The sequence below is a fragment of the Sebastes umbrosus genome, chromosome 13 (assembly GCF_015220745.1).
Source record: "Sebastes umbrosus isolate fSebUmb1 chromosome 13, fSebUmb1.pri, whole genome shotgun sequence".
Lineage (NCBI taxonomy): Eukaryota > Metazoa > Chordata > Actinopteri > Perciformes > Sebastidae > Sebastes > Sebastes umbrosus.
The window spans coordinates 31,961,260-31,978,034 of NC_051281.1; the positions used below are offsets into that span (position 1 = coordinate 31,961,260).

General features: G+C 43.4%; 1 protein-coding gene across 1 annotated transcript; it reads right to left on the reverse strand.

The window, feature by feature from the left end:
• Window positions 1–9,573: 9,573 nt before the first annotated feature.
• On the reverse strand, window positions 9,574–11,649 carry LOC119500115 (general transcription factor II-I repeat domain-containing protein 2-like). Its single transcript, XM_037789612.1, is given in 2 exon segments — window positions 9,574–10,716; window positions 10,718–11,649. Coding segments are annotated over 2 exon segments (1,806 nt in total). The 3' UTR covers window positions 9,574–9,842.
• Between the last annotated feature and the right edge of the window lie 5,126 nt (window positions 11,650–16,775).

Below are 16,775 nucleotides of genomic sequence, written 5' to 3' on the forward strand. Positions count from 1 at the left end.
GTGAAATTGTGGTTTTGGCAGATAAACAAAAGGTTAAGGCATGGTGACGGTTATAATCCTTACGATTTTTATGAAATCAAAGCCCATTTTAGATACTATGCATGGTTAAACTTTTGTCTACATACAGTAATGTTTGTGGCAGTGTTTTCAATTTTCACACTGGATTCATATTGTCTTCACAGGACAGCAATGCATGCATGCAGTCAAGCGTTATTTGATTTCACTGATATCTCTGTATGAGTTTGTTTGGCTGCACTGTAAACAGAAACACCAGCTGCTCTTCTCTTGTATTTTTGAGAAAGTAGGCAGCAAACACTCATTGAGCATTGTATTTGTTCTGGGACCTGTATTATTAAACTTTTTATTAAATTACTAAAGCAGTCAGCTGCAGCTGGAATCAGAGCCCATCGGAGGGCTCTTTCTCTTCAGTACCGCCAGCTAACGCTGCATCTCCATTTCAGCGGCAGTTTATGAAAATGGATTGTTTTGTCTTTGTTTTTAACATTGTAAGACTCATTTTTAAATCCACACTCTTTTGTCCAGTGGTTCCTTAGTCTCCGTCTTTCACTGTCTCCACCGTTGTATCGGTGTAACTCAGCTGAGCCAACCAACCTCATGACGTCGCAGGCTAGTGTACAGCAACATGGCGGCACCCTTGCAACGGATAATATAACTGGGCTTCTTTTTTCTTTTACGTGCTTACATTTGTCATGTTTGTTATATACAGTAATTGTTGATTAGAGTGGTAATCCATTCAGTATATTATCTTAACTTGGTTGACTGCTTCATTTACACTTTAAGGATCACAATTTAGGCTATGCAACTACAACACTTAAGGTTGGGGAAAGGCTCATGTTTACAGTTAAGGAAAATATGAATTGCAGGTCTGTCATGGGAGGTGCACTCCTAATTGTGGATGCCCCACAATTCCATCTGCTGATCTCACACTCCATCATACCTTATGATGTCAGCAAGACCCAAAAATACTCCATGACTGGGGGCAGCAACTTGCTCCCGACCAGAAGGAGGCAATCCTTTCTGACAGAGCACCATGAGCATGCGGGGAATAGGCAATGCTTGGCTAATTGTAAAGTGCCATTAAGGTTTTTCTATTTTGTTTTGTGTCCTCCCCCTGATCATTTCCTTGGCATGCTAAGGTAAATCTATCCTTTTTGTTGCCTCCATGGAGGACATAATCTGTTTTTCTTTTCTGGTGATTATCATGTAGAACGACGCACTTGGCCGGAATGTGATCCACTCGTACGACTTCGTGTGTTTGTTCATCCTGGCTGTTTGCCCTTTGCACCATCTGTTCATTGAAATATCATTAACATTTTAATTAAAGACCCTGAGAATTATTATGAGTAAGACAAGAGAAAGCGGATGTCATTCCGTCTTGTTCGGAAGCCCTAGAGTATAGCTGCCAAAACATCCAACGCATTTCGGGGAGCCAAAATGGTGCGGGTCTTCACTGTGATTGATGAACCTCAATATAAATTACATTTTAGAATCCATTCTGTAGTTTTTTACTGAGCATTTGTATTTATACAATTCTTATTTTGTGTTTCCTTCATTTCCACAAAATCAAGAGTTGAACCAATGCATCAGGCCATTATGGTCTTTTAATAAAATTGGGAATAATGCAGGTTTTTTGATTACATATTCCATACAAAAAGGTAACTGGTCTTTGATATGCAAGGTCTAATATTGTCATTAAAGCTGGTGTTGGTAATCTTAAGAACCTAACAAGAGTAGGCCTTTGTTAGATTTTGAATATTATCCAACTGAAAAACCCAGTCCAGTGTTGCCAACTCTACTCTATGAAAGTAGCTAGCAGCACTAGCCCCTAAAGTCCCTAAATCTAGAGAGAAGGTCACCAAGTCGGCAACACTGACAGCCCGTCTCCTCAGGCCTCCCTCCAAAGCCACTCCCCCAAAATTATCATTATGAATGTAAACAACGAACATGGCTATTTTTAGTACTCACAGCTGTCAAGCTAGCACACCTCACAGTGAACCTGCCAGTCCAGATGGGGACTATGGAGGATCATGTCTACTATTTGGCTCAACATGCACTGCCACATGCTTTCACACCACGAGAAATGGAGGAATTGTCAGCAGAGGACCCCACTCTAGTTACCCTACAGAGGTGTGTAATGACTGGGGACAGGAGTAAGTGTGATACAGCTTATCGGACTGTCAAAACTGAGCTCTCCACTGCTGGGAAAATAGTGCTGAGAAGCTCCCGGATTGTAATTCCTCATGCTGCACGACGCCAGACTCAAGAGACATCAAGGAATAGTAAAAACAAAACAAGGGCTGAGAACAAAAGTCTGAATTGATCGAGAAGCAGAGGAGTGGGTGAGGTCATGTCATGTTTGTCATCTCAACAGCTCGACTTACTACAAGGACAGAGCTCCCGGCTAAACCATGGCAGACACTTGCTATGGACATGTGTTGACCATTCCCATCAGGAGACCATCTACTCGTACTGACTGACTATTACTCCAGATGGGTGAATGTTGATATCCTCCGGAGCCCCACCTCAGCGAAAATAATCAAATGTTTGAGACACCTGTTTGCAACTCATGGAATCCCAGAGTGCATAGTGACTGACAATGGTACTCCGTTTCTGTCAAAGGAGTTCAAAACATATCTACAGGAAAGTGGAATCGCACATCGCCGTGTCACGCCATATTGGCCTCAGGCGAACGGTGAAGTTGAAAGACAGAACAGGACACTTTGTATGGCCCTACGTGCAGCTCACGCTGAAGGCAAGGATTGGCACACGGAGCTTGATGTTTTTCTTATGGCCTACCGTAGCACCCCTCACTGTGTCACGGGCCGCAGTCCGGCCGAGCTGCTATTCAACCGCCAGATCAGAACCAAACTTCCTGAACTGTCAGTGGACCGCCAGCTACAACCTACTGGACAGGATGCTGCGAGGAAAGAGAAAGGACGCGTGGATGCAGACAAACATAGAGGAGCAAAAGACAGCACAGTGAAACAGGGCGACAAGTTCCTGCTACGGCAGAACAAACAGAGCAAACTTTCAACATCGTTTGAACGAGACCCCTATACCAAGGTGGACCCAAAAGGACACTCAGTCATTCTGGAAAATGATGGCTAGAAGATGATGCGTTGTGTCATTTGTGAAGCGTTGGGTTCAGCCTGTACAAGAGACATTTGTGCCGATTGGCACGGCTGGAGAGAGGCTGAATGCCTAACCTGCTGACACAGCACCGAATGAAACAAGACAGTAGACCTCAGAGAGTCAGGAGAGTGGCCAGACAGGAAGACCCTCTTAACACTCTCTCATTCACAACCTTTCTGTCTCTCTCTCTCTACTGGCTCCTACTCTATCAGCTGACTGTGGGTGGTTCACTCTTAGATAACCAAACAGATTCTACCACGCTCTCTCTGAGCCAATCATATCGCTGCAATCAGATTTTAAACTCTTCTCCTCTCTGCTGCGTCAGTTGTCTTTTCAGTGCAGCTCGATGCAACCCGCCTCCACCCCGTCACCTCCAGTCTTCATCAGATTCAGTGTCCAGGCCTGCTCTACATCCCTTCATTAGATCTTCAGCTACTCCCTTCACCACCACCACCAGTGTTTAGACTCCAGAGGGGGAATATACCTAATCTCATCACGGCATCACTACCCCCTTTGATATACTACGTCATGCTAGAGTCTAATCACCAAAGAATTTGCACTATTCTTCTATTATGTACCATGTTATAAATTATTGTTCGATCGATATGGGGTCTCTCCTGATTGAAATGGCAGGGTAGTCCAACCCTCGCCATTCAGGTAATTTTCTTATTTTGGAAAAAAAAAGACTCAGAAAATATGGAAAATACAGTGTTTTGTATAAAAACATTTTTTTAAAAAATACGACAGAGAGAAACAAATGTTTCATCTAAACTTTGTCTAAACTGAAGAAGTTATATCTAAACTGAAGTTTTGGTTATGTTGTTTGAACTGAAAACGTTTTGATGGTATTTCCTCCCTTAACTAAAAGGATATTGTTTAATATCTATATTTTCTATTTGAGCTTGAACTCATGTTTATGATGCCATTGCACTAAGTACTAGTACAGGGTACAGTATGTGAGTACTGAGGAATATAGCATTGAAAGTTAAATATGCTATTGCAAATGTGATATGCTAAGAGTAAAGTTTTGAAGTTTAATATGATACTGCAGGTTTGAGATTTTATTTACAACAGAAGTATTGGATTGAGTTCTATTGTTAACGGTTGTGTTATTGAGTTATGATGTAAGACATCATCTGAGAAGTGGAGGGATGTAGTGTACGTCACCTCTGGTAGGTCAAGGGTTAACCGGACACGTAATGTGGTGCCTGTATGTTACCGGAAGTGTGGGGAATAAAAGCAGCCTGTGAACTGTGCAAGCGGTGTGACGTTGTTGGTGTTAAATTGGGTTCGAAACACTACAGGACCAAAAATGTAGGGTACAGTGGATTTAACAGCTGCCTACTGCACCTTAAAACAAGGTTGATGATGAGAGTGGTACATTTGCAGGAAAACCAAAACAATGAGCTGAAAGATGCTAAAATGCTCCATAGTTAGGTGATAATTCTCTGTGGGTTGGTCATTAACCCTCTGACCCCTCTCACATTACAAGTAGCCATTTGATCCATTGTTCATATAACAATACTGATTGGTGCAGCTTTAAAGGGACTCTCTGTAAGAATCAGAAATTATGACGCCAGTGACACCTATGGACGTTAGCGTCCTGTAGCTCGTGGTCACACTTGTACACTACCGACACACACGAGACTGAATGTGATTGACAGGCATCATGTTGATTAATGTTAACAACATAAGCCAGCTAAAACCACAATATCAATAGATACAGTATACAGTATTTCACATGCTTGGCAGTACTGTTAGCTTACCAAACGCATTTTCAGCTTTGGTCACTGTGGTCAGAAGGCACAGGGGAGCCACCGTAGCTTTGGTCTCCTGGGCCGGAGTCGAGAACATTACTCGCTCTGGAGTTAACCCCCGCCGTCACTCCACTCAGCAGCAGGGAAACAAGACACATTTCTGCACAAACTGCAACTTCCACTGTACATTCCCTTGATATTCTCAGAGCTGAATTAACTCTCTTCTGCTCCGCTGCTCACTCGTTTCCTCACACACTCGCCGCTGCTCTCTCTCTCTCTTGCTTCACCACTCACTTCGCACGTACACACACAGTCTTCGCACTGGCTTTGCTATTCTCCCACAACACTAGTTTCACTCATCTCTGAGTTGAGGTTGGGGCTGGTCATTTGTGGGCGTTAGCTGACTCCATTTCTAACCAAACATTAGCTACGGCTAAGGCAATGGCGAGGACGCATGTCGTCACATCTGTTGGATTTCCCCGGAAAAAATTCTCCGGGCTCTTCACATTAAAAGCCGTCTACAGGCTGGTGGAGGAAACCCAGTAAGTTGCGGAAAGTTTAGTTTAGGTTACAACCTCTTCACACATTGGCAATAAAAAATGATTTATACGTGTAAAAAGTTACATACAGTCCCTTTAACAAAATGGTAACAGTTTTATTGCTCATCCAAGACTAATGAAGCAACGATTTGTGATAGCGATTGGCTTCCTTCAGGTTTACACTTGAAATACTTCCACATTGAATATCTTTATGTAGGACAAACCTTCACTGGCATTCAATGACAGTACCATTTATGACGTTTGGGTCATCCTGAATCATTCCTAGCTGTAACCCATCCTGCAGGTCACCAACCTAAATCTCTCAAGTCTCACAGATTTGGACAGTTTTGGGCCATTTGGAGGGCACGGGTAGCAGGTGGCAGAGAGACTGCCAAGTAAGGACACAGTTTGAATCCCTCAAATGGTGAAATGCGTCTTGCTGAATCAAAATGTCCTTGAGCAAAGCACTAACCACCCACATGCCAAAATCTCTCTAACTTCATGTTAAGAATCATTTCAGACATCTATACTGCTAACATTTTGGTAACTTTTGTTCAAAAAATGAATTGCGCTAGAATGAAAAAATCAAAAAAGCATCTAGTGCAGCTTCAGAAACCAGAAACTTCTTTTCACAGCTCAGGTTGCTAAATGTATTTCTAGAGTTGTAATTTGCTTTGAGTGTGAGTGCTTCAAATAAAGCCATTGTTGGCTCCCACTTCTTATTCCCTCTTTCATATTACAGTAATAAGCATTACCTGTGATTCTTTGACATGACCATAGCACTTTATGTGCACAATTGGATACTTAAGTAACATATTTCCAAATTTAAGTTACAGTTACAGTCTTTTTTAAAGTTACTATGAGGAACTTTTAACTTCGCTGCTGCCTTTTGACCTGCAGTCGGAGCTTCGGCAGGAGGTGGAGAGCTCCCCGCCCAGCAGCAGCGGCTCTCACCATGCAGCTCCACCAGTCCCTGCTGGGAGCCAACACCGACACCACGCTGCTGGAGGCCCAAGCCGTATTGCTTGGCATGCTGGAGGGAAGGGAGCTACGGGAGAACCAGAACAAGGACTGCGTGGGGCAGACTGTCAGACCCTGCTTCAGTAAAATGAGAGGTTTTCTAAAGGTATTGGCGCTCGGAAACATTAACGCTTTTGTCCACAGGGACCGCCAAAATCAACACAAAATGAAGGTTCCTCGTAGTAGCTTTAAGATACAATATATGTAAAACACAGCTTTTGTAGTTTTGCCAAGAACAAAGCATTGGGTAGTTTTGAATTAAAGTGTAGTCATCTGCCGTTTAAATAAGATCTTCTGACACCACACCTACTGTATCAGCAGGTCAAGTCTTGTACATAAGAGAACCCTGGACTGGGAGATTCAGCATTGTTTTTCATTAATCTTATTTAGATGACAAAGCACTTTGCTTTCCCACTGGACCGTGAGCAGTTCATCATTGCACCATCTCTAAAAACTGCAGTCTTCAACTCATCTCCACAGGTGCTGGTATGGGAATGTTTTCAATTAACCCCCCACCATATTTCACTAGCACTGCCGGCTCAGTGGCCCCTGCTGCTTTGGTTCCAGCTCAGGCTCAGGCTGTCACCCTCGCTCACCGTCATTTCCACTTCTGTGGGTTGTAGTTTATGAACAAGAGTTAATACCAGTTCTCTGACTTGATTACATCAAACTTCATGAGAAGTGATATTCCTATTTGTGGATATTAATAACTTTTAGTTTATGCTGTATATGTCTCCAGTTGCATGAAGGGTATTGATTTGTGTACTCAGAGAAGCTTGCTTATAGAGCAAGCTTTGCAAACACAAAAAAAAAAGAAAAAGAACATTGCACTTTAACACAAATTATTTACTTGTGCAGTCTCAAAAGCTCCAAACCCCTCGCTACAGGCAGTCACTTTCTCCCTGCATAGATTAATGGGAGGCTATTAAGTGCATGTAGACGTTATCCATACATGACTCCAGAGTTTGGAGGCACTGTACTTCAATCAATACCCGACTTTCAATAACGTGATGTCAGAAACTGACAAGTAGTGCAGCGTAGTAAATCTGATTTTCAGTGTAGCCAATAAAGGAGGTGACCTGCTTCGGAGCTATGCTCAGTCAATGGATTTTTAAAATGGGGACATCCAGAGTTGTGGTGGCTGCCAGGCCAGCGGACGTGTGGTGAGATCATGGCACAAGGTGTAGTGACTGAAGCATCAGTCACTGCACCAAAGCATCCCTTTCTCCTACAAAGTATATTTGTAGAAATGTAATTTACATTGGCACATTCTTTATAGAGGGATAATAAATTAATTATGTTCACTGGCAACATCTTGTTCCGATGTAGGAAGTGTGATGTTCTCATACAGAGATGTTGTAGAGAGGAGGTCGGGGTGAAATGCTCAGCATATTTAGCACATGAATTTGTATCATGTGTTCCAGGAGTTACAGTTACTAAACTAACACTAAACGCATTCACTTTCTTGCCAAATGTGAAGTGAGAAGATTGATACACAGCGTGAGAATGGCGGACTAACAATGAAAAATACCGTATAGAGAGGTAGTGACTGAATAATAATACATTAAATCGCTATTGTTGAAAGAATGCTGACCATAAACATTATCAAAAATGGGGTTCAATTTCATGTAAATCTTCAGGGTTATACTATTTGGTTTCTATAAAGACAAATATTTATGACCAAATAAGCAAAAATCAAAGTTAAGGGTTGTGTGCAGGACCGACACATCAACCTCCTCGAGCTACAGGCAGTGTTCTTGGTCCCCCAACACTTCAGGCCCCTGATACGATGGAGTCACATGTTGGTTTGGACCAACAACCGCACCATAGTGGCCTACATCAACAGGAAGGCTGGAGTTCGGTCTGCTGCCCTGTCGAGGATGGCAGAAGGCCTTTGGTTGTGGGCCTTAGACCACCTGTGGTTTCTGAAGGCTCTCCATATTCCCGGGTTGGGGGAGCGGAGGTGGATCTGTTCGTCAACCGACGCAACACCCACTGCCTGCTATAGGTCTCCCGGGCACAGCACGACGATCCAAACCTACGGGTGGAATGCGTTTGCACATGTGCCATGGCCAAGGAGGCTGTTTTACGGCTTTACGTCACTCCGTCTCATCCCTCCCCTAATGGGGGGAGTGAGGCAGGAGTAGTTGTCAGTCATTCTGGTAGTCTCAGGTTGCTGCTCGGCGCCGTGGTATGCAGAACTGACTCAGATGATGGCGGCTAAGCCCTGGATCATCCCCCAGTTCTGGGGGGCTCTGTCTCAGCAGGCGGGGGCAATAGCCGCAATGCCCACTCTGGGCCATCCTCTCCAGGCTTGGCCCCTGAAAACAGGCTGAGGAGGGCTGAACTGTCTGTGCAGGTCATGCAGACCATCCAGGTGGCAAGAGCGGGATCCGCCACTGTCTCTTAAAGGGGAAAGTGGTAAAGGTTCCAATGCTGGTACAGGGAAAGGAGGCTAGATCCCCTGTCCGGGGCAGTTGGGTCCTTTTTACAGTTATTGATGTTTAGAGGGCTGTCTCATGCCACTATTAAAGTGTGCGCAGCAACTATTCCTCCCTGCGACGAGGGTTTTGGCAACAGACCAGTGACCACCAATGCCAGTGATGCGTGGGTCCTCCCAACAGTGGAACTGCCGTTGGTGCTCGAGGCATTAGTGAAGGACCCCGGGCGGCTGTGGCTCAGAGGGTAGAGCAGGTTGTCCACCAATTGGAAGGTCGGTGGTTCGATCCCCGGCTGCTCCGGGTGACATGTCGATGTGTCCTTGAGCAAGACACTTAACCCCAAATTGCTCCCGAAGGCATAGCCATCGGTGTGTGAATGAGTATTTAGATTAGATCCTGATGGGCAAAGTTGGCACCTTAGCAGCCTCTGCCATCAGTGTATGAATGTGTGTGTGAATGGGTGAATACTGACATGTAGTGTAAAGCGCTTTGAGTGGTCGGAAGACTAGAAAAGCGCTATATAAATGCAAGTCCATTTACCATTTCCCTTTGAGCCTGTAGAGCAGGGGTGTCAAACTCAAATACACAGTGGGCCAAATTAAAAAAATTGGTACAAGTCGAGGCTGTTTATTGCAAAACTTATTGAAATTAACTTATTGCACATATTGAACCTGGAACTAACAAAGCTTAAGTTATTGCCTATAAAAACAACATTAAACATTAAATAAATGAACAATCTGTTGCATTAATTTCTTATGGCTCTATCTGCAGCTTTTCCAGAGTAATTTCTAATGAAGACATTTTTCCACAGGCCAACAACAGCCAAAAAATAATTTCCTCCAAATAAAAACCAAACATGCCCTCCGGTACAAGAAAAAAAGTGCAAAAAGGAAACATACATTAAAGCTCAGTTTGCTGCTCTGTGATAAACACTAGTCTAAGCCAGATACTTGGCATCTCATCTTGGATGCAAGTTCATCAATGTTTGGGGTCAGGCTCTGAGCTGAGGAAATCCTCAGGATTGAGTGAAGGTGTTCATCAGTAAGACGACTCCTGTGTGATGTTTTGTTTATCTTCATCAAGGAGAACAGTTGTTCACACAGGTATGTGCTGCCAAACATAGAGAGCATTTGAGCAGCTTGGGTACGCAGCTGGGGCATTGTGTCGGGGATGAAACGTGGAAACTGTGCAGCACCCACAGAGTCATACTTTGCCTTGAGTGTGTCACTACATTGGAGTTCAATCAGCTCCATTTGGAGGTTGGTTGGTGCGCTTTCCACGTCAGCTGCAAATGGATTGCTGAGCAATTCAAACCTGCTTTTTTGGGCTTCAAAGTCGGCAAATCGCCGTGTGAAGTCGGCACCAAGTATGCTGAGTTTTTCAGCAAACTGTGCACTTGGGAACACGGCGGTAGAGACCTGCTCTTTCATAGTTTGGCAGCACGGAAAATGGCTCAAGTTTTCTAGCAGCATCTGCGTCTCCCACAGGCGCAGCTTGGTTTTAAAAGCTCTCACTGTAGCGTACATCTCTGTGATCACATGGCCGCGCCCCTGAAGCTGCAGGTTGAGCGCATTGAGATGGCTCGTGATGTCACACAGAAACGCCACTTCACACCGCAACTTTTTATCCCGGAGCTCTGTTGTGTCTTTCCCTTTGCTTTCCATGAACTGACAGATCTCCTCATGCAACTCGAAACATCTTTTCAGCACTTTTCCTTGGCTTAGCCATCGCACCTCTGTGTGATAGGGCAAGTCACCATATTCTGAACCCAACTCCTCCAGAAAAGACTTGAACTGGCGGTGATTGACCTTTGGCTCTTATGAAGTTAACTGCTCGTGTTATGGTGCTCATTATATGTTCCATTTTCAAGGCTTTGCCACACAACGATTCCTGGTGTATGATACAGTGATAAGCTGTCAGCTCACCTGCGCCGTTTTCCTCCCGCATCTTCTCCCGGACCCTGCCCACCAATCCATTCTTTTGACCGCACATCGCGGGCGCTCCATCTGTCGTCAGTCCCACAAGTTTATCCCAAGGCAGCCCCATTTCATTTACACATCTGGATACCTCTTCAAAGAGATCTTTTCCCGTAGTTGTGCCATGCATTGATCTTAATCCCAAAAGTTCCTCTGTTACGCACAGACTTGAGTCCACTCCACGGATGAAAATTGACAGCTGGGCAGTATCAGAAGTGTCGCTGCTCTCATCCACAGCAAGGGAGTATGCGATGAAATCTTTTCCCTTTCCCACCAGCTGTTGTTGTAGATTGGTGGCAAGCTCACGTACACGATCAGCAACGGTGTTTCTGCTCAGGCTCACATTTGAAAATGCTTGCCTTTTATCTGGGCACACGACGTCGCAAACTTTCATCATGCAGTTTTTGACAAATTCTCCCTCGGTAAAGGGCCGGGCTGATTTAGCGACCTCTGTTGCCACAATAAAACTAGCCTTTACAGCAGCCTCACTTTGTGATTTGGCGTTTGTGAACATAGCCTGCTATGACACCAGACTTCTTTTCAACTCTTCTACCTTCTGGAGCCTCTGTTTCATGTCCAGATGCTTGTACCTGTCGTGGTGTTTCGCTTCATAGTGTCTTCTTACGTTGTATTCTTTCATTACAGCCACACCGTCTCCGCACACAAGACAAACAGCTTTGCCCTTTATATCCGCGAACATATACTCTGCCTCCCACCTGCCTTGAAAACCTCTGTTTTCAAAGTCCACCTTTCGTTTAGCCATTTTTTGGGGAGTGGGATAGCTGAAAGTTAGCCACAGGTGACTAGCTCCATAAAGCTGCTGATGAGCGAGTAGTGCAAGGGCTCGCGCTTGAAGGCTCGCGCTTGCAGGCCCTCACTAGGCAACGCACTGGCAGCGCATTGTGGGATTTGTAGTATTAGTGGTGCGTGCAATATACCGGCGGGCCAGCTCTAATAGTAATTAGATATTATCCTGCGGGCCAAAGATAATACCACTGCGGGCCGGGTTTGGCCCGCGGGCCTTGAGTTTGACATATGTGCTGTAGAGCATTCAACTTTGAAGACGTTGTAATTCAACACAGCTTTGCTGCTTGCATTGACCTCAGCTAAGAGAGTACGTGAACTAACCGCCCTGTTGGTGCACCCCAATTGCTTGCTGCTTCGTGGTGACCACAGCAGGGCTACTCTCAAACCAAATCACTTCTTTGTTCCCATGAACTTAAGGAGTTCATTCGTTCATGATTTTTGCCCTCCACCCCTGATCTCAGGACAGCTGCAGCATCAATGGGGAATCATTCCCAAGTCAATGACGCAAACTTTCCAGTATTAACGTTACCAGTTAGCTAACGTTAGACTGTTCGATGTTAACGGTAATGTTACAGTTAACGCTCGCTAACGAGTCGGCAGCTGACATTTGTACTTACAGTGAATGAGCTGACGATAACGTTACGTTAACTATGAGGAGTGAAACTCTGCCACAGCTCAAATCATGTTACAAATGTTAACCACTTCTTTACCTACTTACTCCTCTCTTCGGAATGGAAATTTGTATTGGACTTTATTAGTTGTAATCCACAGAAGACAATCCACAAATGTGTACCATGATTTCCAAATATTTCACTATCCACAAACATGAATTTGTATTTGTGTTGTTTAAAGTCACATCCACAAAAATACAGGGCGATTTCCAAATAAGCATAAGTTACTCTGCAAATATGTATTTTAATTCCACATAAAAATGTTATAGGTTTACATGTAAAGTGATATATACGCATTAGTGGATCCATGTCTACATGTGGAATGATATTTGCGCATCTGCAGATCGCTTCCTGTGCATTTATGGGCCACGTGACATTTGCAACTTCCCTCCTGTGTGGTTATGTAATTTTGTCCAATTGGTACCGCAGCAGATCTGTAGAAACAATCTGTAAGTATGAGGTGCATTTACTAGCTCCACCAGAAGGTGCCGACATTCCCTCACATGAGCTGACAGAACTACAGTTTAACACTGCTGGCAGAAGCCTAGAAGAAGAGTCAGTCTCACCACCAGGAGACAACCAACAGCCTGGCTTCTGGAGGTGAAAGACGAAGTGGAACATCTTTATTTAATCCAACGGTCGTGTTTCAGGATCAGGTTAATCATCTCCTGGTGGGTGTTCTGTGCTGTGCTGTGCTTGCTGAGCCTTTACTGCCGTTACCTACAGTTAGCTGGTTTACTGTTAGCGGTGGTAACGTTAGCTAGCTGTGTCCAAGCTAGCTCGCGTTAGGACTCAGCGGTAGACATAAATCCGTGGGCGGGCATGTGATTTCTGTGAGCGGGCCTAATGCAAACACGAGAGTCTGCACTTGAGTGTATTGATCAGGCTGATTATACAATCATAATCACATCCTCCTATCTATAGGCTACGTAGCACATGCCGTCACACACTGATTCTTCACTGGTCTGGAAACAGCAGGTGAAGTCATTGACAGCAGGTCAGTGGACATGCAGCCTACCTGGGCTCATCATTTAGTTGAGGTTCAGAGAGATTTAGTGTGTGAGGAATGAATGAACAGCACCAGTAGATGCCATTTAAAGGCTGAATGCTTTATAAGCCATGATGTCACCGGTGTGTTTCTGCTACATGATTATGGGAATGATGTGATCTGTGGATTTTCTCTGAGATATCACTGAGCCTTTCAACCCTTTCTTTGTCCCTGTCTTTTCAGCAGCAACGTGGCCTCACCTCTCCGGTCCCAGCTGCTATCATCGGACTCCAAGCTTCCATCAACAGCTGGCTGGCCTCTTCTCTCATCTTCATCTCCATCTAGACCTTTCTGTTAACGGATATTGTATACTTTTAAATCATTTATCACAAAGGACTTGTAAGGGCCCAAGCACTGACTGAAGGTCGGCGAAGGCCCTATTGTAATTGGTCCGTTTCTTCTTCTTATTATTATTTTTAGGACAAAGTAATCGCCTTTTTGAGAGGTTAAAGCTGCTCGGAAACTGAGCAAATTTTGCGCATGTATCAGGACTGGTGAAAAATTTCATATTTTCTGGGTCTCTGGCTCGGATGTGACAAATTGGCTCAATAGCGCCTCCTAACAAATTGCTAAAATTGAGACCCTCATTGTGGTTTCACTTAGAAGTATGACATTTGGCAGGTATACGCAACATGTTGAGATGTACATGTGCTATTTTCGTTGTTTTTTTTTGCCATTTCAAGGCACTATACTTTAACGAACTTAAGACCTATGTGATGAACAGTTGTTGAAAGCTTTCATTTTTAAGGAACTATGTTGCCGTGGAAGTGAAAAAGCGCCTTTTGCCAAAAAACAGGAAGTTGCTGTAACTTTGTGTACATTAACCAATCTGCTCCAAATGTCTCATGCCTGATAAAAGTCCTTGCCTGATGACATCCACTTGCAAATTTTGGCTCGCTGTCATAGCGCCACCTACTGGCAACAGGAAATGTCATGTTTTGCATGTTGATGTACTCTCTCTCACAAACTAATCAGATGCACCTCAAATTAGGTCAGGAAAGCCTTAAGACCTTGATGATGCTTCCCTGTGAAGATTGTGAGGTTTCGTCGAATGGCGGCATGGTGAATTTTGATAACTCGCCATTACAAAAGAAACTGTTGTAACTTGCCTCCAGATGGTCAGATTTTTTCCAAATTTCTATTGTTTGATAAGCGTCCAGACCTGAAGACATCTCCGGGCCCATTTTGAATCATACTCATAGCGCCACCTAGTGGCAACAGGAAGTTACAGTCGCTATATTTTGACGTACTACTCTTAGCAGGTGAACCAGATACACCTCAAATTTGGTCTAGAAAATGCTAAGAACTTCATGATAACAGACGGCGAAGGTTTTGAGTTTTCATGAAATGCCCTTGCCGTGGCGACGCATCATTCGCCATGAAACAGGATGTTGTTTTTCAAGGGCTAGATATGCTTGCAAATGAACAAAACTCGGCACACTCATTAAAAGTGGTAAAATGTGTTAACGGATATAGTTTTTGAGCTTTGGTGTGGCAAGGGAGCTCGATAGTGCCCCCTACAAAATTTCAACAAAGCAGCCCTCTCAGTACGTTTAACCTAGATGTACGAAATTTTTAGGCACATGTATCACATATAGACTTAAAAAAAGTCTCTTGGGGCCATGCTCTAAACCCAACAGGAAGTCGTCCATTTTGAATTTTGTGTACTTTTGCCGATTTCCAGGCTCTGTACTCTAACCAACTCCTCCTACAGATTTAACCTGATCAACTTCAGATTTGGTCAGTACAATCTAAGGACCTTTGTGATAAAAAGTTGTTCAAATCGTGAGTTTTTTTTAAACAGCGTTGACTTGGCGTGGCGGAGATTCGCCATTCAATTCAATTCAATTTATTTTTGTATAGCGTCAAATCACAACAGAAGTTATCTCAAGACGCTTTATATATAGAGCAGGTTTATGACCGTACACCATAGTTTAGAGACCCAACAGTATCCACCAAGCGCACTGTGGCCAGGAAAAACTCCCCAATTACTGGGAAGAAACCTGGAGCGGAACCGGGCGCAGGGCGGGCGGCCATCTGCCATTGCCATTGAAAGGCAAACTGTTGTAACTTGACTGTACTTGGTCCAATCTGCCCCAAACTTGACCTACTTCATAGTAGTCCAGGCCTGAGGAGCTCTACATGGCAATATTGACTCAGTCATAGCGCCACCTACTGGCAACAGGAAGTCAGCGTTATGTGACAAACATCATCCGATTCACATGAAATGTACATTGTGTGATCTACACTTGATAAAGAGCAACATAATACATGTTTAGTGTGTGTTCTTTAGCACCACATAGTGGACACAGGAAGTGGTGAAAAAATTGCAATACGTCATTTCCTGTGCCACTCAATCCACGCAGGAAATAACGTCTAACTTGTGCGTGCAGTGTCGATGGTCACTGAAATGTCGACCAGCGTCCCGCCAGTTTGTAGTATAGTATTGTATGAACAACATGAAGTATAATCAAACTATCATTATTTACTGCTTAAGTTGTACAGTATACATTTATTTATGTGTGTTCCACTTTCCTGTCAGAGTTGTTATAGAAAGTTTTTTAAAAATGTATGAAAAGCATAGTAGTTATGTATTAATTATATATTAATTACATTAATACACTTGTAATGAACACATTAAATTGCAACTCAAATACTAGCTTACTTCATATTGAATTACTTTTTATAAGTGAAAATAAATACTACTTGATTAAAATTCTCCTTAAATGTATTCAAACAGTGTACTTAATAGTGTATCACATTCAAAGTGCGCTACTATTGTGTTTATTTACATGATACTAGTATTTACTAGTAGTTTACAGTTTGCGTTGGTTCAGAGGGCTCACTGAACCCTCTAAAAATGTATCTATATTTTTTATAACATAGAACTAATAATATATTGTAATGTTGAATAATATCAACCTTGTTGTGTCTTCATATTTACAGAATAAGAAACCAACAAGATAAGAAGATCAATTTGTTGTCTTTTATTTACTTATAGCCTAATAACCTTGGACGCTCTGTCTCCACACTGTTCAATATGCACTTCTGTTATGCCATGTACACAAACCACGTACATATCAGCTGTGCGGTCAAGACTAGAGATGTAACCACTTAAAAGATGGGTGAGTAGTACATGCTCTCTTCCGACGTTTGTATTTTTTAAACAGAAAGCATAGGTTTTATACTGCAATATTTACTGTAAATGATAATACAATACAGAGAACAGTAGCCTCAGTTAACTTTCAGGTGATCTCTCTCTAGCCAGCTGCCTCCTTATTTAGGTGTTTGTAGTGAAATGAGGAGGTATCGTATCAGATAACATCATTTATAGATATTTATATCATTTCAATTTCACCAATC